The following is a 26617-nucleotide window of genomic DNA, read 5'->3' on the forward strand; positions in this document are numbered from 1 at the left end:
AATAATTAATTAACCCAAAAACTGTTGATTTACTTTTTGTAAATCCACAGTTCTATTGTAGGTTAGAAAGATTTTCTTTAACAAGTAATATATAAGATTTTGTTTAACAAGTAATTATATATATATATATTTAAATATGCATAAATTGTTGCCACCCCTGAATATTCATATAAATAAAAATGAACAAAATTAAATCTGCATTAACATTCTACTTTTTAAAATTAATCTAATTTTAAGGAACTGTATTGTGGCCTTACATGGCTTCCTGTTTCACTGGGGTATAAAAATGAGGTAATGCAATTGTAAAATCTCTTTGTCAAATAAAATCTAATTGTATTTGTCACATGCTCCAAATACAACTGGTGTAGACTTTACCGTGAAATGCTTGCTTATGAGCCCTTTCCAGCAATGCAGAGTTTAAAATAATAATACAAATAAAATAGTAACACAAGGAATAAAATAAAATACACAAGAATAGAGCTATTTACAGGGAGTACCAGTACCAGATCACTGTGGAGCTATATACAGGAAGTACCAGTACCAGATCACTGTGGAGCTATACACAGGAAGTACAAGTACCAGATCAATGTGCAGAGATACAAGGTATTTGAGGTAGATATGTACATGAAGGCAGGGTAAAGTGACGAGGTATCAGGATAGATAATAATAAGGTATTTGAGGTAGATATGTACATGAAGGCAGGGTAAAGTGACTAGGCCTCAGGATAGATAATAATAAGAGTAAAATAAAGAACAGACGAGCAGCAGCAGGTGATTAGTGTAAAAAAGTGTGTGTGCACTTACGCATGTAGTGTATGTGAATGTGTTTGGGTTTTGTGTGGCAGTGTCAATGTACTGTGTGTCTATGATCTATCCATCATGATGGGAAAAGGCAAAGGAATAGACAAATGGTTGTTGACTTTCATATGTCAGGCAATGGGTAGAACAAAATGGCAAAAAAATGTACACTTACCACAATTAGGGCAACAATTAAGAAGTTTAAAACCACTGGAACAGTGGTCAACCATTATTATAAAATGGTGCAGAAGGAGATGGCTGCCGTTTTACGATCCCATAACCAATTGTTTTTTCGACTTATTTGTAATTCATTTTGTACATGTTTCTGCCACTGTGTCTTATAACCGAAAAGAGCTTCTAGATGTCAAGACAGCAATTACTCACACCATACTGGAGGAATACTTTTTCCATCAACGAGTCGGACGGGAAGGATTTACTTCAGATGCCCGACAAGGCCCTCACCCCGTCATTTGCAGCAGAAAGAGACGGACAAATTGTGGACGAAGATCCGGGTGCCTTGTAAGGATACGTCGCCGAGAGGGTAATCTACCTTTACCATCGGTCCTATTCGCTAACGTACAATCAATCGATAATAAAAATAGACAAACTACGATTACATATGCTACCCCACCCCCACCCTTAGCTCTGTCTGGAGGGGATTGTCATCAGTGCGACGTATGTCTCCCTTCTCGATAGGGCATTCCATGCTTCGCCCCTGACCTGTACCCAACAGAAAAAAGAGAAGCACCTGGTGACCCGATCGATTGTGTCCTTTCCCCTGGCCATCCAGACTAGGGGAGCATGGTCCGTGACCAGGGGGAAGTGGGTACCTAACAGGTAATACTTGAGAATGTCTTGTGCCCACTTCACCGCTAGACATTCTTTCTCAACAATAGAGTACTTTTTTTCTCTAGGTATCAGCTTTCGGGTGATGTACATGATGGGGTGCTCCTCCCCATCGTGTATCTCGGACAGAACGGCCCCTAGTCCTGTATCACATGCATCCGTCTGGACCACCATCGGCACCTGGAAATCGGGCGTTACGAGAATCGCTTCCTTCAGACAGCTGAACGCCGCTTCTGTCTCGTCCGTCCATTTCACTAATTTCGGGGGGTGGGCACTGGTTAGATTGGTGAGGGGGGGAAGCTATAGACGCAAAGTTGGGGATAAACCGGCTATAGTATCCTGCCAGTCCCAGGAAGGACTTGACCTGTGTCTTGGTGCATGGAACGGGCCAGTCACGTACCGCGTGAACCTTCCTCTCCTGGAACCCAGTTTGCATTTCTTGGGGTTCGCGGTCAACCCGAAAATGTCTGAGCGCATCCAGCACCGCCTGGAGGTGCGTCAAGTGCTCTTCCCAACCTTGACTGTGGATGATGATATCATCCAGATAGGCTGCTGCGTACTGCTTGTGGGGTCGAAGCACTCTGTTCATCAGTCACTGAAAGGTGGGCGGGTCTCCGTGGAGGCCGAACAGGAGCACCCGGTACTGATACAATCCGTCTGGTGTCAAACGCCGTCTTCTCCCGGGAGGAAGCTGCCAATATCCTTTGGTCAGGTCAAGTGTCGAACAAGCTTATGTATTTCACACCCCGGAAATCATTACAGAAGCGGAGGCTACCGTCCAGTTTGGGCACCAACACGAAGGGGCTGCACCATGCACTGTGGAACTCTTCAATGACCCCCATCCTCAGCATAGCCTCCACTTCCTGTTTTCCGGCCTTCCTTCGGGCCTCCGGAATCTGATATGGCCTCTTTCGTACTGTTTCCCCGGGCCGGGTACGGATGGGGTGTTCAATGAGGGTCCTGAGGCCTGGCTTCTCAGAGAACACCGCCGTGTTCCGATCACCGAGCTCCATGAGCTCCTGCTTCTGGGCCGGGTCGACGTCCTCATTGCTCGGTACCGTTGGCGTCCTGGGTCCCTACCATAACACGGCCAAGGCTGTGCCACTCTCGTGCCACTTCTTCAACAGGTTCAGGTGGTAAGTCTGTTGGGGTTTCCGTCTCCCCGGTTGCCGTACACGGTAATTGAGAGGTCCCAGCTTCTCAATCAACTCGTATGGCCCGTGCCATGTTGCCAGGAACTTTCGGCCATGGGGATTAAGACCAACCAACACCCTGTCTCCCACCTGGAATTCTCTGGGGTTTCCTGATTGTAGACCTGGTCGGGTTGGGCCTTCTCCACATGTTCCCTCATGACTGGCCATATGGCTGTCATCCGCTCCCTCATCGTCTCTACGTGCTCTACCACACTGCGTAAGGGGGTCGGTTGGCCTTCCCACACCTCCTTGGCGAGGTCCAGTAGGCCGCGTGGCCTCCTCCCGTAGAGGAGTTTGAAAGAGGAAAAACCCAGTGGAGGACTTGGGTACTTCTCGGATTGAGAACATTAGGTGGGGTAGAAGCTGGTCCCAGTTATTCCCGTTCTGCTCGATGACCTTCCAGAGCATTTTGTTTAAGCGTTTTATTGAAGCGCTCAACGAGCCCATCCATCTGCGGGTGAAAGACAGAGGTCTGGATCTGCTTGATCTGCAGGAGAGCACTCAACTATTTCATTAGACGGGACATAAACTCAGTACCTTGGTCTGTCAGGATCTCGTTCGGGATGCCCACCCGACTGAAGAGGTGGAACAGCACCCGGGCGATTCCCTTGAATACCGCCACACATAGGGGAATGGCCTCGGGGTACAGGGTGGCATAATCTACTATCACCAGGATGTACCGGTGTCCTCATGCTGTTTTTATCAGGGGTCCCACCATGTCCATGACAATGCGTTCAAAGGGCACCCCGATGATCATTAGGGGGACCAGTGGTTTTCGGAAGTGTGCTTTTGGGCAGTGAGTTGACACTCCGGGCAGCTGCAACAGTAGTCTTCCACGGCCCTGCTCATCCCGAGGCAGTGGAACCGGGTGGCAATCCGTTCCCGGGTCTTCTCCATTCCCAGGTGCGCATCTAATAGGTGGGTGTGGGCCAGCTGAAGAACGGTTCCCACGTACGGTCGGGGCAGCAACAATACCTCTCGAAGTTCCCCCTGTTGGCATGACACCTGATACAAAAGGTTATTCTTGATTTGGAACTGGGGGTATCGCCAGTCACTCAGCCCCGGAAGTAGCTGTCCATCCACCGCTATCACTGCAGTGGCTTTCAAGTTCGGATCCTCCCACTGGGCCATCCCGAATTGTCCCCTCAGTTGGTCCGCAGCTGGGGTCTAGACAGGCTCCTTGCAATCGAGGAGGGGGAGGCTGGGCTCCTCCTCCTGTAGTTCCCCAGGGGGGTCGGGTTCCGATGCCCCTCCGACTCCGGACCCGTAGATACAGGTTGGTCAACCGGTTGCTTCCGGGCTGCACAGGCGATGGGTCATCCCCACTCTCTTCTTCGGCCGGCTCTTATCTTTTTCTTCAGCTCGTGCCCCCATAGGGCCGCAAACAGCGGACAATCCCGTCCCACTAGGAGAGGTACTGGCAACTCTGGTACTGCACCCGCCATCATCTGGCAGCTACCTTGTGGCATCATGATGTTGGTCCATACAGTTGGATACCGCTTTGTGTCACCATGAACACAGGAAATGGTCATCTCACTACCACGTTTGGTGTCCCGGTTCAGCAGGCTCGTGGTTATGAGCGTAACCAGACTTCCGGAGTCTAATAGAGCTTCCGTGTTGTGTCCGTCAACCTTCTCTGGGACCATGGGTGCAGTTGATTCGTGGTGCGCCCAACAGGAGGTGGCATAGTTCACAGCGTGCCCCACCTCGCCTCCGGGGCTTGCTGATGGCATCGACTCCTCTCGAGCCGGGCAATTCCAGGCAATGTGCCCCCGATCGCCACACTCAAAACATCTCCTTAGGTCCCCATCTACCTGGGGTCGTCGGTGGCGGGTCGGCCCTACCCCAGCCGTCTCTCCACGAGTTTGCGGTCCTTTGACCCTGCCGACTGTCGGTTCAGGGTACACAGCGGTGGGGCTGTCCTTAAGTCCCCTCGAACGAGTCGCCGACTTCCACTCAGCAGGACCTGAGTGTTCTGATGCGTCTCCACTGCTTCCAGGAGGAAGGTCTGGGGTGCGCATAGACTCACTGCCCAGTTCATGTCGTGGGGTAGCGCCCGTAAGAATCAATCCAGGACCACTTTGTCGAGGATGGATACGTAGGTTAGGAGCCATGCCCTGGTGATGCACAGTAGGTCGCTCATCTGGGCTCGGGGGGATTCGTCGGGTACAAACCTCCAGTATTTGAACAGTTGAGCCCGATGGGCCAGGCTTTACCTGTAGCAGCTGAGTATCTCCCGTTTGAGTCTGTTCGTCGTTCAGGTCCCAATACGCCTTTTGGGCATTCTCAGAAAGGAACGGAGCCAGCAGACTTGCCAACTTCAGCCTTGGCCATCCTTCCCATAGCGCTGACCGTTCAAACGTACAGAGCTATGTTTTGATGTCATCGTCGTCTGTTAGCTTGTTTAAAAACTGGTTGGGATGTGATTCAGGAGACGCTCCTCCTTGCAGCTTCCTGATTTCCTCAACGAGGCGGACGTTTTGGAGTCGCTGTTCCTCCAGTGAGCCATCAACTCGTCCATGCTGAAGCTGTGTAAACGTCAACCCTGATCTGACCACATTATCAGAATGCCCTCATTCTCCACCATTTGTGGTAGACCAGGGGGTTTGGTCAAAACGTTTACACAGATCAGACATGGACAGAGTAGGTTTAGCTAAGTTTCAAAGGTGTTTATTAAAATAATAGTTCAAAAGAAAAGAATAGGTCTCCCCCATGAGACCCTCTCCGGGATACTGTCTTCTTGGCTCTGGGTCTTGCTGTATCCTGTGGGGATCAAAAACTGAACTCACTCCTGTTACCTCTGCAACCGTCCCCAACTATACAGGAGTCAGGAGTCCTTTCTTCCCCCACTCTCTCCCAATTAGTCCAGGTTGGAGAGCCCATCGAGACCTGGCAAATCCAGCAGATGGAGCCTTCGCCTCGTGAGGTATACTCCATCTGTCACCAGGCTTCGACGAGTCTCCCCCTGGTGGCTGACCTGCTGTACGCCACAGTACATACCCCAACCAGAAGCCATGGATTACAGGCAACATCCGTACTGAGCTAAAGGTAGAGCTGTCGCTTTCAAGTACCTGGACTCTAACCCGGAAGAAATCCTGCTATTCCCCCCAACGAACCATCAAACAGGCAAAGCGTTAATACAGGACTAAGATTGAATCCTACTACACCGGCTCCAACGCTCGTCGGATGTGGCAGTGCTTGCAAACTATTACAGACTACAAAGGGAAGCACAGCAGCGAGCTACCCAGTGACACGAGATTACCAGACAAGCTAAATCACTTCTATGCTCGCTTCGAGGCAAGTAACACTGAAGCATGCATGAGAGCATCAGCTGTTCCATACGACTGTGTGATCGCGCTCTCCACAGCCGATGTGAGTAAGACCTTTAAACAGGTCAACATTCACAAGGTCGCAGGGCCAGACTGATTACCAGGACGTGTACTCCAAGCATGTGCTGACCAACTGGCAAGTGTCTTCAATTACATTTTAAACCCCCTCTGTCTGAGTCTGTAATACCAACATGTTTCAAGCAGACCACCATAGTCCCTGTGCCCGACCCATAGCACTCACGTCTGTAGCCATGAAGTACTTTGAAAGACTTTGAAAGGCTGGTCATGGCTCACATCAACACCGTTATCCCAGAAACCCTAGACCCACTCAAATTTGCATACCACCCCAGGGGCGAAAATGCAGGGTCAGCCTAGTGGTTAAAACTTTTGGACTAGTAACCAAAAGGTTGCAAGTTCATCATCCCAGAGCTGACAAAGTACAAATCTGTTGTTCTGCCCCTGAACAGGAAAGTTATCCCACTGTTCCTAGGCCGTCATTGAAAATAAGAATTTGTTCTTAACAGTCTTGCCTAGTAAAATTAAGGTAAAAAATGCTGCAGAAGAAGATCCACAGATGATGCAATCTCTATTGCACTTCACACTGCCCTTTCACACCTGGAAAAAAGAACACCTACAGTTGAAGCCATCGGACTTGGTTTTGCATACACTTAGGTTGGAGTCATTGAAACTAGTTTTTCAACCACTCCACAAATTTCTTGTTAATTAACTTGTTTAAGGCTGGGGGCAGTATTGAGTAGCTTGGATGAATAAGGTGCCCAGAGTAAACGGCCTGCTCCTCAGTCTCAGTTGCCAATACCCCAGGGCAGTGATTGGGGACACTGCCCTGTGTAGGGTGCCGTCTTTCGGATGGGACGTTAAACGGGTGTCCTGACTCTCTGAGGTCATTAAAGATCCCATGGCACTTATCGCCAAGACTTTGAGGGGTGTTAAGGCCGGTGTCCTGGCTAAATTCCCAATTTGGCCTCAAAAACCATCACGGTCACCTAATAATCCCCAGTTTACAATTGGCTCATTCATCCCTCCTCCTCTCCCTTGTAACTATTCCCCAGGTCGTTGCTGCAAATGAGAACGTGTTCTCAGTCAACTTACCTGGTAAAATAACGGATAAATAAATAAATAAATAAAATAAAAATTATTATTATCATTGGATAGAAAACACTGATGTTTCTAAAACTGTTTGAATGATGTCTGTGAGTATAACAGAACAGAATATGGCAGGCAAAAACCCGAGAAGAAATCAAAAAAGGAAGTGAGAAATCTGAGGTTGGTAGATTTTCAACACAGTTTCAATTGAAATCCCATTGAGATATGAATGAAGTTCCACTTCCTAGGGCTTCCACTAGATGTCAACCGTCTATAGAAATTTTAATGAGTCTTCTACTGTGTTGTGGGACTGAATAAGAGCAGAATGAGCCATGTGTCTGGCAGTCAGCCATTTCCTGGTCACGCGCATTCCACGTGATATCCACTTGCGTTCCGTTGCTCCTCAAGACACAAAGGTATTCTCCGGTTGGAACTTTATTGAAGATTTATGATAAGAACATCCTAACGATTGATTCTTTACTCAGTTTGAAATGTTTCTTCGAACTGTAATATAACTTTTTGAAGTAACGCTCGACCAGAACGAGCGTTTGGATATGTATACTAAACGTGCTAACAAAAGGAGGTATTTGGACATAAATAATGGACATTATCGAATAAAACAAACATTTAATGTGGACATGGGATTCCGGGGAGTGCATTCTGAGGAAGATCATCAAAGGTAAGGGAATATTTATCATGTAATTTCTGGTTTCTGTTGACTCCAACATGGCGGCTAATTTGACTATTGTTCTGAGCGCCGTCTCAGATTATTGCATGGTTTGCTTTTTCCGTAAAGTGTTTTTGAAATCTGATACACCGGTTGCATTAAGGAGAGGTATATTTATAATTCCATGTATTATAATCTACATTTATGATGAGTATTTCTGTTGAATCGATGTGGCTATGCAAAATCACTGGATGTTTTCGGAACTAGTGAACCTAATGCGCCAATGTAAACTCAGATTTTGATATAAATATGAACTTTATCAAACAAAACATACATTGTGTAACAGGAAGTCCCATGAGTGTCATCTGATGAAGATCATCAAAGGTTAGTGATTAATTTAATCTCTATTTGTGCTTTTTGTGACTGGCTGGAAAAGCTTTGGCTGGAAAAATGGCTGTGTTTTTCTGTGGCTTGGTGGTGATCTAACATAATCGTTAGTGGTGCTTTTGCTGTAAAGTATATTTGAAATCGGACACTGCGGTGGGATTAACAACAAGATTACCTTTAAAATGGTGTGAGATACATGTATGTTTGAGGACTTTTAATTATGAGATTTCTGTTGTTTTTAAATGTGGCGTCCTGCACTTTCACTGGCTGTTGTCATATCATCCCGTTAACGGGATTTCAGCCCTAAGTTAACAAACTATAGTTTTCGCAAGTTAGGACATCTACATTGTGCATGACACAAGTAATTTTTCCAATAATTGTTTGCAGACAGATTATTTCACCTATAATTTACTGTATCACAATTCCAGCAGGTCAGATGTTTCCATATACTAAGTTGACTGTGCCTTTAAACAGCTTGGAAAATTCCCAGAAAATTATATAATGACTTTAGAAGTTTCTGATAGGCTAATTGACATCATTTGAGTCAATTGGAGGTGTACCTGTGGATGCATTTCAAGGCCAACCTTCAAACTCAGTGCCTCTTTGCTTGAGATCATGGGAAAATCAAAAGAAATCAGCCAAGACCTCACACAAGTCTGGTTCATCCTTGGGAGCAATTTCCAAACACCTGAAGGTACCACGTTCATCTGTACAAAGAACAGTACACAAGTAAAAATACCATGGGACCACGCAGCTGTCATACCGCTCAGGAAAGAGATGTGTTCGGACTCCTAGAGATGAACGTACTTTGATGTGAAAAATGCAAATCAATCCCAGAACAACAGCAAAGGATCTTGTGACGATGCTGGAGGAAACAAGTACAAAAGTATCTATATCCACAGTAAAACGAGTCCTATATCAACATAACCTGAAAGGCCACTCAGCAAGGAAGAAGCCACTGCTCCAAAACCGCCGTAAAAAGCAAGACTACAGTTTGCAACTGCACATGGGGACAAAGATTCTACTTTTTGGAGAAATGTCCTCTGGTCTGATGAAACAAAAATAGAACTGTTTGACCATAATGACCATTGTTATGTTTGGAGGAAAAAGGGGGAGGCTTGCAAGCCGAAGAACACCATCCCAACCGTGAAGCACGGGGGTGGCAGCATCATGTTGTGGGGGTGCTTTGATGCAAAAGGAACTGGTGAGGAAGGAGGAAGGAAAACGATGTGGATATATTGAAGCAACATCTTAAGACATCAGTCAGGATGTTAAAGCTTGGTCGCAAATGGGTCTTCCAAATGGACAATGACCCCAAGCATACTTCCAAAGTTGTGGCAAAATGTCAAGGTATTGGATTGGCCATCACAAAGCCCTGACCTCCATCCTATAGAAAATGTGTGGGCAGAACTGAAAAAGTTTGTGCAAGCAAGGCCTACTCACCTGACTCAGTTACACCAGCTCTGTTAGGAGGAATGTGCCAAAATTCACTCAACTTATTGTGGGAAGCTTGTGGAAGGCTACCCTAAGCGTTTGACCCAAGTTAAGCAATTTAAAGGCAATGCTACCAATACTATTTGAGTGTATGTAAACGTCTGACCCACTGGGAATGTGATGAAATAATTAAAAGCTGAAATAAATCATTCTCTCTACTATTATTCTGACATTTCACATTCTTAAAATAAAGTGGTGATCGTAACTGACATAAAACAGGGAATTTAGGATTAAATGTCAGGAATTGTGAAAAACAGTTTAAATGTATTTGGCTAAGGTGTATGTAAACTTCTGACTGTATGTGAGAATGCTATTCATTGACTACAGCTCAGTGTTCAACACCACAGTGCCCCCAAAGCTCATCACTAAGCTAAGTACCCTGGGACTAAACACCTCCCTCTGCAACTGGATCATGGACTTCCTGATGGTCCGTCCCCAGGTGGTAAGGGTAGGTAACAACACATCTGCCACGCTCATCCTCAACACTAGGGCCTCCTTGCGTGCTCAGACCCCTCCTGTACTCGCTGTTCACTCATGATTGCATGGCCAGGCACGACTCCAACACCATCATTAAGTTTGCCGATGACACGGTAGGCCTGATCACCGTCAATGACGAGACAGCCTATAGGGAGGAGGTCACAGACCTGGCCTTGTGGTCCCAGGACAACAACCTCTCCCTCATTGTGATCAAGACAAAGGAGATGATTGTGGACTACAGGAAAAGGAGTACTGTGCACGTCCCCATTCTCATCGACGAGGCTGTAGTGGAGCAGGTTGAGAGCTTCAAGTTCCTTTGTGTCCACATCACCAACAAACTAACATGGTCCAAGCACACCAAGACAGTTGTGAAGAGGGCACAAAACCTATTCCCCCTCAGGAGACTAAAAAGATTTGGTATTGGGTCCTTGGATGCTTAAAAAATTCTACAGCTGCACCATCGTGAGCATCCTGATTGGTTGCATCACTGCCTGGTATGGCACCTGCTCAGCCTCCGACCGCAAGGCACTACAGAGGGTAGTGCGTATGGCCCAGTACATCACTGGGGCCAAGCTTCCTGCCATCCAGGACCTCTATACCAGGCGGTGTCAGAGGAAGGCCCTCCAGCCACCCTAGGCATAGATTGTTCTCTCTGCTACCACACGGCAAGCAGTACCGGAGCGCCAAGTCTAGGTCCAAGAGGCTTCTAAACAGCTTCTACCCCCAAGCCATAAGACTCCTGAACATCTAATCAAATGGCTTCCTAGATTATTTGCATTGTCCCCCCCTCATGTACGCTGCTGCTACTCTCTGTTTATTATCTATGAATAGTCACTTTAATAACTCTACCTACATGTCCATATTACCTCAATTACCTCGACTAACCGGTGCTCCCGCACATTGACTCTGTACCGGTACCTCCTGTATATAACCTTGCTATTGTTATTATTATTTATTTTTTAATTTCACCTTTATTTAACCAGGTAGGCTAGTTCAGAACAAGTTCTCATTTGCAACTGCGACCTGGCCAAGATAAAGCATAGCACTGTAAACAGACAACACAGAGTTACACATGGAGTAAACAATTAACAAGTCAATAACACAGTAGGAAAAAAAAGGGAGTCTATATACATTGTGTGCAAAAGGCATGAGGAGGTAGGCGTATAATTACAATTTGCAGATTAACACTGGAGTGATAAATGATCAGATGGTCATGTACAGGTAGAGATATTGGTGTGCAAAAGAGCAGAAAAGTAAATAAATAAAAACAGTATGGGGATGGGGTAGGTAAAATTGGGTGGGCTATTTACCGATAGACTATGTACAGCTGCAGCGATCGGTTAGCTGCTCAGATAGCAGATGCTTGAAGTTGGTGAGGGAGATAAAAGTCTCCAACTTCAGCGATTTTTGCAATTCGTTCCAGTCACAGGCAGCAGAAAACTGGAACGAAAGGCGGCCAAATGAGGTGTTGGCTTTAGGGATGATCAGTGAGATGCACATAGTTGGAACGCGTGCTACGGGTGGGTGTTGACATCGTGACCAATGAACTGAGATAAGGCGGAGCTTTACCAAGCATGGACTTGTAGATGACCTGGAGCCAGTGGGTCTGGCAACGAATATGTAGCGAGGGCCAGCCGACTAGAGCATACAGGTCGCAGTGGTGGGTGGTATAAGGTGCTTTAGTGACAAAACGGATGGCACTGTGATAAACTGCATCCAGTTTGCTGAGTAGAGTGTTGGAAGCAATTTTGTAGATGACATCGCCGAAGTCGAGGATCGGTAGGATAGTCAGTTTTACTAGGGTAAGTTTGGCGGCATGAGTGAAGGAGGCTTTGTTGCGGAATAGAAAGCCGACTCTAGATTTGATTTTCGATTGGAGATGTTTGATATGAGTCTGGAAGGAGAGTTTACATTCTAGCCAGACACCGAGGTACTTATAGATGTCCACATATTCAAGGTCCGAACCATCCAGGGTGGTGATGCTAGTCAGGCGTGCGGGTGCAGGCAGCGAATGGTTGAAAAGCATGCATTTGGTTTTACTAGCGTTTAAGTGCAGTTGGAGGCCACGGAAGGAGTGTTGTATGGCATTGAAGGTTGTTTGGAGGTTAGATAGCACAGTGTCCAAGGACGGGCCGGAAGTATATAGAATGGTGTCGTCTGCATAGAAGTGGATCAGGGAATCGCCCGCAGCAAGTGCAACATCATTGATATATACATAGAAAAGAGTCGGCCCGAGAATTGAACCCTGTGGCACCCCCATAGAGACTGCCAGAGGACCGGACAGCATGCCCTCCGATTTGACACACTGAACTCTGTCTGCAAAGTAGTTGGTGAACCAGGCAAGGCAGTCATCAGAAAAACCGAGGCTACTGAGTCTGCCGATAAGAATATGGTGATTGACAGAGTCGAAAGCCTTGGCAAGGTCGATGAAGACGGCTGCACAGTACTGTCTTTTATCGATGGCGGTTATGATATCGTTTAGTACCTTGAGGGTGGCTGAGGTGCACCCGTGACCGGCTCGGAACCAGATTGCACAGCGGAGAAGGTACGGTGGGATTCGAGATGGTCAGTGACCTGTTTGTTGACTTGGCTTTCAAAGACCTTAGATAGGCAGGGCAGGATGGATATAGGTCTGTAGCAGTTTGGGTCCAGGGTGTCTCCCCCTTTGAAGAGGGGGATGACTGCGGCAGCTTTCAATCCTTGGGGATCTCAGACGATATGAAAGAGAGGTTGAACAGGCTGGTAATAGGGGTTGCGACAATGGAGGCGGATAGTTTCAGAAATAGAGGGTCCAGATTGTCAAGCCCAGCTGATTTGTACGGGTCCAGGTTTTGCAGCTCTTTCAGAACATCTGCTATCTGGATTTGGGTAAAGGAGAACCTGGAGAGGCTTGGGCGAGTAGCTGCGGGGGGGCGGAGCTGTTGCCCGAGGTTGGAGTAGCCAGGCGGAAGGCATGGCCAGCCGTTGAGAAATGCTTGTTGAAGTTTTCGATAATCATGGATTTATCGGTGGTGACCGTGTTACCTAGCCTCAGTGCAGTGGGCAGCTGGGAGGAGGTGCTCTTCTTCTCCATGGACCTCACAGTGTCCCAGAACTTTTGGAGTTGGAGCTACAGGATGCAAATTTCTGCCTGAAGAAGCTGGCCTTAGCTTTCCTGACTGACTGCGTGTATTGGTTCCTGACTTCCCTGAACAGTTGCATATCGCGGGGACTATTCGATGCTATTGCAGTCCGTCACAGGATGTTTTTGTGCTGGTCGAGGGCAGTCAGGTCTGGAGTGAACCAAGGGCTATATCTGTTCTTAGTTCTGCATTTTTTGAACGGAGCATGCTTATCTAAAATGGTGACAGCTGGGAACTGAGGGGGTCGGTAGCAGGCGGAAACAGTGAGAGATTTTACTGCTGCACATTAATTGTTTGTTACTTTAAAAACGTTTATTTTATTTTATTTTTATCTTAAAACTACATTGTTGGTTAAGGGCTTGTAACTAAGCATTTCACTGTAAGGTCTACACCTGTTGTATTCGGCGCATGTGGCAAATACAATTTGATTTGATTTGTTTAGGGCAACCATTAAGAAGTTCAAAACCCCTGGAACAGAGGTCAACATGCCTGATATTGGATCCATGTTTATCTTGTCCCTACGCATAGTGAGGAAGATGGTTTGGGAGTGAAATAAAAATCTCAGGGCCAATGTTTGGGTCACCAAGTCTACAATTAGACGCCACCTCCATGACAATTTGCTCTTTGGAAGGGTCGCCATAAAGAGCCTTTGTTGAGAGCAACCAATACATGTAAGTGCCTGGAGTTTGCTGAACAGCATTGGTTCTTAGCATTGGTTCAAATCCATGGTCAGATGACATGAAAATAGAGCTCTTTGGCCACTCACAGAAGTGGTGGGTTTGGCTTCGAAAGAAGAATGCATATGCCGAAAATAACCTCATATATACAGAAAAATATGTTGGTGGATCTTTGATGTTATGGGGCTATTTTGCTTCCAATGTTTCTGGGGCCCTTGTTAAGGTCAATGTTTCTGGGGCCCTTGTTAAGGTCAATGTTTCTGGGGCCCTTGTTAAGGTCAATGTTTCTGGGGCCCTTGTTAAGGTCAATGTTTCTGGGGCCCTTGTTAAGGTCAATGTTTCTGGGGCCCTTGTTAAGGTCAATGTTTCTGGGGCCCTTGTTAAGGTCAATGTTTCTGGGGCCCTTGTTAAGGTCAATGTTTCTGGGGCCCTTGTTAAGGTCAATGTTTCTGGGGCCCTTGTTAAGGTCAATGTTTCTGGGGCCCTTGTTAAGGTCGATGTTTCTGGGGCCCTTGTTAAGGTCGATGTTTCTGGGGCCCTTGTTAAGGTCGATGTTTCTGGGGCCCTTGTTAAGGTCAATGTTTCTGGGGCCCTTGTTAAGGTCAATGTTTCTGGGGCCCTTGTTAAGGTCAATGTTTCTGGGGCCCTTGTTAAGGTCAATGTTTCTGGGGCCCTTGTTAAGGTCAATGTTTCTGGGGCCCTTGTTAAGGTCAATGTTTCTGGGGCCCTTGTTAAGGTCAATGTTTCTGGGGCCCTTGTTAAGGTCAATGTTTCTGGGGCCCTTGTTAAGGTCAATGTTTCTGGGGCCCTTGTTAAGGTCAATGTTTCTGGGGCCCTTGTTAAGGTCAATGTTTCTGGGGCCCTTGTTAAGGTCAATGTTTCTGGGGCCCTTGTTAAGGTCAATGTTTCTGGGGCCCTTGTTAAGGTCAATGTTTCTGGGGCCCTTGTTAAGGTCAACGGCATTATGAATTTTTACCAAGTATCAGGACATTTTAGCCCAAATCTTGCAATGAACAATGTGGAAGTTTGAGCAAGTTGATGTGACTAAACTGCTTGGAGTAACCCTGTTGATACAACAGTAGCTAGGAGGGGAGAAGTCTGTTCATCATAAAGCGTTGCTCTGCCTTCTTACCAACACTATCAACAAAGTCGGTCCTACAGATGCTAGTTTTATCATAGCTGGACTACTGTTCAGTCATATGTTCAGGTGACACAAAGGAACTTAGGAAAATTACAATTGGCTCAGAACAGGGCAGCACAGACAGCCCTTAAAAATGTACACGTGGAGCTAACATTAATGATATGCATGTCAATCTCTCCTGGCTCAAAGTGGAGAGATTGACTTCATCACTACTTGTTTTTGTTGTAAGAAGTGTTGACAAGCTGAATTCACAGAGGTGCCTGTTTAAACTACTAGCACACAACTCCGAAACCCATGCATACCCCACAAGACATGACACCAGAGGTCTCTTCACAGTCCCCAAGTCCAGAACAGACTATGGGAGGAGCACAGTACTATATAGAGCCATAACTACATGGAACTTTCATCAGGTAACTGATGCAAGCAGTAGAACCAGATTAAAAAAAACAGACAAAAATACACCTTATGGAACAGCTGGGACTGTGAAGAGACACACACAGGTACAGACACATGCATACGAACACAAACGCTAGCACACACACTCTACACACACGTATATTGTAATATTGTTGTATGGTGGTATTAAACATGGCCTTGGCAGCAGCTAATGGGGATCTCTTATAAAGACAAATACACATCTTTAAAAGCTGTAGACAAAGCATGAAAAATAAATATTTCAAGATGTCTGAAGGACCTGATAAATGTTGGAAACTAAAGAGAAGTGACATGCATGCATTGTATTGCTGTATTCGTGGTGGAGCCTATGGGACCACATTGGGCAATAACTCCTCCTTACCTCTGGAGGGAGACGATAGCTGCTTGCTCGTTTTCGTTCTCGGCCTGGGTGGTCCCCAACACTTGCCAAGCCTGGGGAGATAACGGGGAGCATTGAACAACAGGGTCATCACCTGGGTCTTCACCTGGGCTTACTACCCTCTCTAAGGAGAGACTTCGTTAGGAGAGATGGTGTGGTCTAGATGCAGAGCTCAGCTCTCTCTGAAAAATAGGATGGCTCACTGTCAGTCAGTGCTCTCAGTACTGCTCACACAGCAGGTAAATAGATTGATTCTGCCGTTGGTAAAAATAAAAAAACACAACAGGCAGGAAGCATCATGCATCTCAAAAAATCTCTGCAATACAAACTTTTGTCTGAGGTTTGTGTGAAGTGAACTTAGGGCACGTCAAAATACAACGGCTGCAATAAAAATTGCAAGGTGATTCGCTTTGAGGTTTTTGTCTTTTGACAGTGCTCTGCCATCCAAGTTAATTTAGGATTGCTGAGCCTCCCCTTCCCTCAGGTATTGGGAGTTCCTATTCAGATTAGGCATTCTTGTATTGTATCGTTCTAAAGAGCCAATAGAAATTAATGAGATAATGTTGCAGGGTACATGTCACTTTGGCAACGGATCACATGAGACATCGAATGATAATTGAGGTCATGACTTCTCAGTCATTGGCAACCAACCAAATTCATTAAGTGTACCTGATGAGTCATGCTTAGTTATTGCTCGATGAATCATGTTTGGGACGAACTAGAAAGTCATGGTTCAGCATTGTGGATGGTAGCTATTGGACTCCTCTTAGCTGGGGAACCCAACTTTGAATCTCCATACTCTTCCGAGTAAATGTGCATTTAGACATCTACGAGTTCTAGCTGAATCTGCAATCCCAAAACGACTAGATGTTTTGTCTAGTTTGTCATGTCTGTTTAAAGTCAACAAATATGATCTATGTACTTCAATCTGCGTGCTGGTTTAGTTTGTGAAATAATATTGATACTCAATTTTGTAGCACAACGCTATAAATCAAGTCTTGAGGAAATTATCTACAAACTATCTAGAGGTCTCCGCAGCAGAGATAAGCCACAAAACACGCTGGGAGGAATTTTAGAATCATATTAGTTCCATACACTGTGGGATAATCCTTTCCTTGGAATGACCGGCACAGTTATGAGCAGCCTATTTTACAGGATTCCCGAGTTCCGATTCTATTAATGTTCTCTGGTGATGTAAGATGTCGCCTCTGTTACGATTGAGATGAAATTAGCAGGAGAGAAAAAAAACTGAGAAAATAGCTTATTACTCAACACTTTGGGCAAATTGAAAATTCTCATTGGGAGATGGAAGACTGGGTAGTTTTGATGCAGTAAACAGCTCTATTAATGGTATAACTCCCCAGTCCTCCACTAGCAATCAGTGTCGGCCACTTAGCGCTCAGTGAATATCCACCACACGCATGATTTGTGAAGTTCTTTTTTTTTTTCATCAGAGTATGGTGTTGTCTGAACAGGCTGATTGGCAGTTGGTGCTAGTAAATTATGGTACTGTGGGAAAGTCATGCTGGGAAAGTGTGTGTTTATGGTGCCTGCATCTCATCAGCCCCCTGTGCCTAGTCACCTCTGAGTCCTGGGGGTCCTGCAAGATGGCCCCCTCCAGTAGCAGCACAGCGTTGGGCAGGTCTCCCTCTTTGGACTTTCGAAGACCCTCCTCAAACGCGTTGGGCCAGTCCTTGTAGGGGTTGTCCATGTGGAAGTAGTAACCCTGTCACCAATAAAAAAACATTAACAAAAAAAAAAAAGTTAATGGAGCATCACCAATGTAATCTCTCTGTTTTCAAATAAATGGTGAGCGACCGTCCTCTAGGGTGGAATATTTAAGCATACTCTTAGCATCAATTTATCTTTTCTAGCTTTCTGCTGAACATCAAACCTGGGCAAAAGTCCTGAGGGTTAGCTGTCTCGTTAAATGTTAAACTTTGCATCTTCAGACTGAAATTACCCTGGTGTGTTGTTGCCGAGTTCTGAACACGAGTTTTGAAACGACTATTCCTCTTAGAACTTGTAGCATTGGGATCAATCAAAAAGTCTGATTATGTACAGTAGCTCAAGTATATCAAAGCTCCCATTGCACTAAAGTAAGCATATGCTTATGAGTGCCAAGTTTGAAACCATCTGGGTTAGCTATTGACCCCAATCGGGTTAAATCAGTAGATACTGTAGTGTATGTGCAGCACATGATCATCTCCAGATCATCGAGTTCATAGGCTTTATTTCCCCTTCTTTAAGTAGAACATGTTCACATGAGACTCCCGAGTGGCACAGTGGTCTAAAGCACTGCATCTCAGTGCAAGAGGTTCCCTGGTTTGAATCCTGACTGCATCACATCTGGCTATGATTGGGAGTCCCATAGGACGGTGCACAATTGGCCCAGCGTCGTCCGAGGTAGGTTGTCATTGTAAATAAGAATTTGTTCTTAACTGACTTGCCTAGTTAAATAAAACTATGAAGGAAATTAATGATAAGCATCTCAACAGGGCATATGGACAGATGATAACAGAGTTAAAAGGTGAGAACTATAACCTTCTCGTGAGGCGACACACTGGAGGGGATCTGCGCCTGCTCGTTCTCCGTTAGCCAGTTCCGTCGTGCTAGCTCCTCCCACTCTGCTTGCATCTTGTCCCAGAACTCAGTGTCTGACTGTGGAGGGAGAGAGTGGCGGGAGGATTAGTACACAGAGGACTGCTAGCTTTGATACCTTGACTATGCTGAGGCCCCCTGCCATGGAAATGTCACATCCATCTCACTCATTTATTCATTTATCGGTGGTGTAACGTATGGACTTCTGATGACTCATCACTTGCACTCAAATGTCCAAAATTAGCTTGACCTTTCAGTTGATAGATTGATGTCTGAGAGGGTTATTATACAAAGCCCTAGACTCAACAAACAGCCACCTTGATTGGTGTTGTAACTATACTGAACAAAAATATAAACGCCACATATAGTCTTGGTCCCATGTCTCATAAGCTAAAATAGAAGATCCTAGAAATATTCCATAAGCATAAAAAGCATATTTCTCTCAAATGTTGTTTACATCCCTGTTAGTGAGCATCTCTCCTTTGCCAAGATAATCCATCCACCTGACAGCTGTGGCATATCAAGAAGCTGAATAAACATCATGATCATTACACAAGTGCACCTTGTGATGGGTACAATAAAAGGCCACTCTAAAACCTGCAGTTTTGTCACACAACACAATGCCACAGATGTCTCAAGATTTGAGGGAATGTGCAATTGGAACGCTGACTGCAGGAATGTCCACTAGAGCTGTTGCCAGAGAATGTATTGTTAATTTCTCTACCATAAGCTGCCTCCAATGTCGTTTTAAAGAATTTGGCAGTACATCCAACCTGCCTCACAACACCAGACCATGTGTAACCACGCCAGCACAGGACCTCCACATTCAGCTTCTTCACATCAGGGATCGACTGAGACCATATAACCGGACAGCTGATGAAACTGTCGGTTTGTACAGTCGAAGAATTTCTGCACAAAGTATCAGAACCATCTCAGGGAAGCTCAACTATCTGCTTGCTCGTCGTCCTCACCAGGGTCTTGGCATGACTGCAGTTTGGCGTCGTGACCGACCTCAGTGGGCAAATGCTCACCTTCGATGGTCAATAGCATACTGGAGAAGGGTGCTCTTCACGGATTAATCCCGGTTTGAACTATACCGGTCAGATGGCAGACAATGTATTTAGCGCCTGCCCCATGGTGGCAGAAGGGTTATGGTATGAGCAGGCATAAGTTACGGACAACAAACACAATTGCATTTTATCGATGGCAATTTGAATGCACAGAGATTCCATGACGAGATTCGTCATTGTCATGAGGCACATTGTCATGCCATTTGTCCGCTGCCATCACGTCATATTTCAGCATGATAATGCACAGCCCCATGTTGCAAGGATCTGGGGCGGCAGGGTAGCCTAGTGGTTAGAGCGTTGGACTAGTAACCAAAAGGTTGCAAGTTCAAATCCCCGAGCTGACAAGATCTGTCGTTCTGCCCCTGAACAGGCAATTAACCCACTGTTCCTAGGCTGTCATTGAAAATAAGAATTTGTTCTTAACTAACTTGCCTAGTAAAATAAAGGTAAAATTAAAAAAGTCTGTACACAATTCCAGGAAGCTGGAAATTTCCCAGTTCTTCCATGTCCTCGCCAGACATGTCACCCATTGAGCATGTTTGGGATGCTCTGGATCGAAGTGTACGACGGCGTGTTCCAGTTCCCGGCAATATTCAGACAACTTCGCATAGCCATTGAAGAGGAATGGGACAACATTCCACAGGCCAAAATCAACAGCCTGGTCAACTCTATGTGAAGGAGATATGTTGTGCTGCATGAGGCAAATGGTAAAAAAATTGCACCAGACACCAACTGTTTTTTTGATCCATGCAACTACTTAATTTTTTAAAGGTATCTGTGACCAACAGATGCACATCTGTACTCCCAGTCATGTGAAATCCATAGATTAGGGCCTAATTTATTTATTTCAATTTACTGATTTCCTTACATGAACCGTAACTCAGTAAAATTGTTGCATGTTATATATTTCTGTTCAATGTTGATGATTTCTTGTTCAGTGTTGATGATTGTTGGTTCACTGTTGATGATTGTTGGTTCAGTGTTGATGATTTCTTGTTCAGTGTTGATGATTTCTTGGTCAGTGTTGATGATTTTTGGTTCAGTGTTGATGATTTCTTGTTCAGTGTTGATGATTTTTGGTTCAGTGTTGATGATTTTTGGTTCAGTGTTCGTGGTTTAGTTTTTAGTTCAGTGTTGATGATTTTTGGTTCAGTGTTGATGATTTTTGGTTCAGTGTTGATGATTGTTGGTTCAGTGTTAATGATTTTGTTTTTAGTTCAGTGTTGATGATTTTTGGTTCAGTGTTGATGATTTTTGGTTCAGTGTTGATGATTGTTGGTTCAGTGTTGATGATTTCTTGTTCAGTGTTGATGATTTCTTGTTCAGTGTTGATGATTGTTGGTTCACTGTTGATGATTGTTGGTTCAGTGTTGATAATTTCTTGTTCTGTGTTGATGATTGTTGGTTCAGTGTTGATGATTTTTGGTTCAGTGTTCGTGGTTTAGTTTTTAGTTCAGTGTTGATGATTTTTGGTTCAGTGTTGATGATTTTTGGTTCAGTGTTGATGATTGTTGGTTCAGTGATAATGATTTCGTTTTTAGTTCAGTGTTGATGATTTTTGGTTCAGTGTTGATGATTTTTGGTTCAGTGTTGATGATTGTTGGTTCAGTGTTGATGATTTCTTGTTCAGTGTTGATGATTTCTTGTTCAGTGTTGATGATTGTTGGTTCACTGTTGATGATTGTTGGTTCAGTGTTGATGATTTCTTGTTCAGTGTTGATGATTTCTTGTTCAGTGTTGATGATTGTTGGTTCAGTGTTGATGATTTCTTGTTCAGTGCTGATGCTGCTTTTTTTGTCTGCCTCTGTCCAAGCATACAGGCCATGTCTATTAGACCTCACAGCTACGATACAGCCGAGGCCAAAGACCTCAGTGTGTGTCACTGTCAATTAACCATGGGCCAGTGAGCAAAGAGAGAAATCAAAGTGTGAACAATGACTGCTTTCAAAGAGTAAACGTTGCAAGCACCTCCAGAAACCAAACATTTATAATGTATTTTGATGCATCTCTACTTGCCAATCAAATTCCTACTTAGACAAATTGTACACTTTAGGCTACTAGGTTGTTTTGTGATTCACTGCAAAGAGTGATAGAATGCTATTATTTCATATCTTAAGTGGATTATTGCCCCTCTGTGCTTTGCCTTAAACTAAGTTGACAATTAATGATAATTGGAAGACACCTGTGACCTCCACATGGAACCAGGTCAAGAAGACGGGTCAAAAGGTCAAAGCGCATTATCGCGGACACCAGACAAATGCCTCACTTACTGAACCAATGGAGAGGCAGCGGTGGGAGATGAAGAGCACGTTTAGCTTCATTAAAACTCAAGCTCTCAGCCTGAGAATTAGAGGCACTGTTGTTGTTTTTCATTCCCCGACATTCATCAGATAGCTGTCATAGTGACTACACAGTGCTTGGGTTTGTACATGACTACATCTGGATTAGATTCTTCGTCATGTTCTATACAACACCATGGCACACTACATTGTGTGCCTTTAACGGGCCACCTCGCAAATCTTTAGGAAAGACAGAATCATCCATAACAGTTGAGTGACGCTTGGATTGAAGTCTGGGGTGAGCAATAACATGACAAGGTGACAGTGAAGAACACACATCTTCTTTCCTTCCCTACTCCCTTCATCCTGACCCAGCTAGCAGGACTACAGTACTTCCTGTAAATAGCATCCTGGTCGATGGCCCTGGCTATCACTGCAGACATAGGGGTGTATTCATTAGTCGCAGACCGTTGCAGAATGTTTGGTCTGTTGCAAAATGTTTTGCAACCTCATTTTCTTTACTCCAAACAGAAAATGTTTTGCAATTAAAACGAGAGTTTCTATTGGACAAATTCAGGTAGGTACCTCCCCGTTCTGCTTCTGTTTGGTTCCTGGAGTAAACGGTTTACGTTGAAAAACATTTTGCAACGGTCTGAGACTAATTAATACACCCCAGTTGTACTTTATGTTGTTAAATTTCCTGCTGCACGCTGCTGATCACCACAATATAATTCTATTAGGCCCATGATTCTTAGCTGTCTCCCTGTCAAAAAAAAAGTCCAAATATAGAGTGGAGCTCAGCTGTATATGACAGTGCAGCATAAGTGGGTGCCTTGGCACCTCAGGGGGGATCGAGTGAGGTATGTGTGCATGTGCTAGTGTGTGTCTGTGTGTGTATGTGTCAGTGGGATTGAGGAGGCATATGTGTGTGAGAGTCAGGAAGTGTGTGTGAGAGTCAGGAAGTATGTAAAGGAGGAAGGGGAGGTGGGTGGTCACAGCTCTGTTTCCTCTCTCCAGGTGTATGGCAGGCATCCACCGGAGGTGAGCATCACCTCCTTAATTGGCTGCTCACGCTGAGACAAATTGCCTGTTAGATCATGAGGTGAAATCTCACTGGCTCTGGGAATGAAACAGGGGGGGGGGTAGTGGAGCTGGAGCTCTGCGTTTTGGGGGCTGGTAGTGGTATTGAGTTATTTACAGCATGACAGAGGCTTTTTGTAGAATTCAAGGTTTCTGTTAGTCTTTTACAGCTAGATACATACGGGTTGCTACCGATATGTTGCTATGGGAATGATCTGAACAGTCAAGTCAACCCATGGACGAATGTCAACCCACTAATGATCGTGGGGTGTGGCTAATTTCTGTTCTTACCGTACAGTAAATCTAAATAGCTTTGAGATGATAAACATTTTAGATCCACCTAGTGGCATCCAAAGACTTCAAAACAGTCATAAATCTTATTTTTTATTTTTATGGCCCATTAAAGGTGGTCTGGACAAGTTAGCTTCTCCTCAACTTCTCTATCAGCATGCTGTCATAAACTGAGAGAGTTATGAGTCATTTAACGGTCAAGATTATGTGACTAGAAAACATTTTAATTTGATAAATGTTGATTGTGCATACAACCATACTTCATTCCTTGAAAGTACAGACCCGGGGTCATTTTATGATTAAAATTATAACAGCTTTGAGAGAGGCAATTAGTGATACGCAATATTTAATTCGGTGACAGTATCCCCGCAGATGCTTCATCCTAACGGACTCCGGAGCTAACAAAGCATGTACCTAGAGAAATACCTGCTATTGTGCACTAGTGTCCAATTACTGTTAATATCATCACAAAATCAGCCATGATGCCTGTGTGGAAACTGTAATTACGTTCTTCGATATTATTTTTATGGGTGGGGTGAATGCACCAATTATTATATTTGCCACGATACTGAATGGCCCTCCAATGGCAATGGCTTGACACGTGACAGTATGATGGTAGTCTGTGTAAGCAAAACAAACTGTGGCCCCTTTTCTTGAATCAAAAACACTCACTCTGGTTACTTGAAATGTTTGCAACACAGACAATGGTGTATTTTGTCGACAGATCCAGCATTCTCATTCATGAGATTGAGGAAGGTCATCTATATATCATGTATCAATGAAGCAAGCCCCTGCCTGTGACTCTAATTTGACAAAGATTAAGTTTAAATGTGAAATGCATTCAGTCTTGGTCTCTCTGCCTGACAAAACACGACAAAGCGGAATATAAATGAACTTGGGAGATTAATTTGTTACTTCATGAATAGATTATTGCCAGCAGTAATTATGGAGCCAGAGATAATACTTGTCCTTGGCCGGAACCGTCCGAGTTTGGAACCTGGGCCTGAAATGGGCCTGAAATGCAATTAGGGCTTTCCCTAAGTCACGTGAGGCGATTTATACAGTAAAAATAGATTTGTATGTACAGTGGAGGCAATTTACTGGAAGAAAATCATTGCTGTCTCAGACATAATGTCAAATGTGATAGCTCTAAACATCTTAGTGCAGTATAACGTATTGGTTTTGGACGTCATCATCATGTTGGCAATTTTCTTGTCTAACATTATGAGACAAACGTTTGCTGGTTGTGCAAAAAATAGTTTTAAATAAGTATGGTTGGTAATGAAAGGAAGCAGGAGTCAGGTAGACATGGACGTGCGGGGGCACTTTTCTCCCGATGGATGTGAGTGTTCTGTTTTAGAGTCATCGTGTTACACAACAGCGGCATGTAGCTACAGTATCTTTTAGTGTTTGATCCCTTATATGGCTCAAACAAGAGACCCACAGTTGTATCCCTGGTGTGTCTGTCAAACCAAGGTTCTTGTGACAGCCGATAATGGGATTTTGCACATCAACGGAAGCATAATGGTTCAGAAATGTATACCTCTTTGAAGAACATCAAACACACTATTTCAGACATGTAAATTGACTGATTTTATGGCCTCGTTTTAGTCCATATTTGGCGGGCTGAACTCAATTCCAACGCCACAATGCACTTGATATCCAGTAAATGTATTCAAAAGCGTGATTTTCCTGTTTTTTTAAATATAAATTTCCACACTATGAAGTTGCAGTAATACTGTGAAATTGTGAAAATTATGATAATGCACTTTTAGTGTATTGAACTGTTTGGGGTTTTTGGGGTGGGGTTTTTGGGGGTGGGGTTTTTGAAAAGCCGGTATACGTTAATAGACCAATAACAAAAAGAGTTTCCTATCCTCTCTGCCAATAACAGCTAGATTTTGTGACACATCCCTCCCATTAGGCTCCTCCAATTTAGGTCTCTCAGACCACTTTCCAGAAAGTCCTAGAATTATTTTCCTAAGAACCTATTTGTCACGTATAATCCCTCTCTGGCCTCTAGCTCACCAGACTGATCGTTATGGCGCACACCTGTCACCATAGTTACGCACACCAGCACGTCATCAGACTCACCTGGACTCCATCACTTCCCTGATTACCTCCCCTATATATGTCACTCCCTTTGGTTCCTTCCCTATTTATGCCACTCCCTTTGGTTCCTTCCCTATTTATGCCACTCCCTTTGGTTCCTTCCCTATATATGTCACTCCCTTTGGTTCCTTCCCTATATCTGTCCCTCCCTTTGGTTCCTTCCCTATTTATGCCACTCCCTTTGGTTCCTTCCCTATATATGTCACTCCCTTTGGTTCCTTCCTATATATGCCACTCCCTTTGGTTCCTTCCCTATATATGTCACTCCCTTTGGTTCCTTCCCTATATCTGCCACTCCCTTTGGTTCCTTCCCTATATATGTCCCTCCCTTTGGTTCCTTCCCTATATCTGTCACTCCCTTTGGTTCCTTCCCTATTTATGTCACTCCCTTTGGTTCCTTCCCTATATATGTCTCTCCCTTTGGTTCCTTCCCTATATATGTCACTCCCTTTGGTTCCTTCCCTATATCTGTCACTCCCTTTGGTTCCTTCCCTATATATGTCTCTCCCTTTGGTTCCTTCCCTATTTATGCCATCCCCTTTGGTTCCTTCCATATATATGTCACTCCCTTTGGTTCCTTCCCTATATATGTCCCTCCCTTTGGTTCCTTCCCTATTTATGCCATCCCCTTTGGTTCCTTCCCTATATATGTCACTCCCTTTGGTTCCTTCCCTTTTTATGCCACTCCCTTTGGTTCCTTCCCTATTTATGTCATTCCCTTTGGTTCCTTCCCTATTTATGCCACTCCCTTTGGTTCCTTCCCTATATCTGTCACTCTCTTTGGTTCCTTCCCTATATATGTCACTCCCTTTGGTTCCTTCCCTATATATGTCACTCCCTTTGGTTCCTTCCCTAAATATGTCACTCCCTTTGGTTCCTTCTCTATATATGTTACTCCCTTTGGTTCCTTCCCTATATCTGCCACTCCCTTTGGTTCCTTTCCTATATATGTCACTCCCTTTGGTTCCTTCCCTATATCTGCCACTCCCTTTGGTTCCTTTCCTATTTATGCCACTCCCTTTGGTTCCTTCCCTATATATGCCACTCCCTTTGGTTCCTTTCCTATATATGCCACTCCCTTTGGTTCCTTTCCTATTTATGCCACTCCCTTTGGTTCCTTCCCCAGGCATTATTGT

The 26617-nt window shown here is 44.7% G+C and overlaps 1 protein-coding gene across 1 annotated transcript in view; it reads right to left on the reverse strand.

Annotated features, from left to right (window-relative positions):
• pex5la (peroxisomal biogenesis factor 5-like a) overlaps positions 1-26617 on the reverse strand; it is a 167515-nt gene that overhangs the window by 16666 nt on the left and 124232 nt on the right. The window contains exons 9-11 of the mRNA XM_064953049.1: positions 18593-18709; positions 17631-17774; positions 16031-16101 (exon numbers count right to left, since the gene is read on the reverse strand). Coding sequence (XP_064809121.1) covers positions 16031-16101; positions 17631-17774; positions 18593-18709 — 332 coding nt within the window. The remainder of the gene's footprint in view (positions 1-16030; positions 16102-17630; positions 17775-18592; positions 18710-26617) is intronic.

This window comes from Oncorhynchus masou, chromosome 31 (assembly GCF_036934945.1).
Source record: "Oncorhynchus masou masou isolate Uvic2021 chromosome 31, UVic_Omas_1.1, whole genome shotgun sequence".
Lineage (NCBI taxonomy): Eukaryota > Metazoa > Chordata > Actinopteri > Salmoniformes > Salmonidae > Oncorhynchus > Oncorhynchus masou.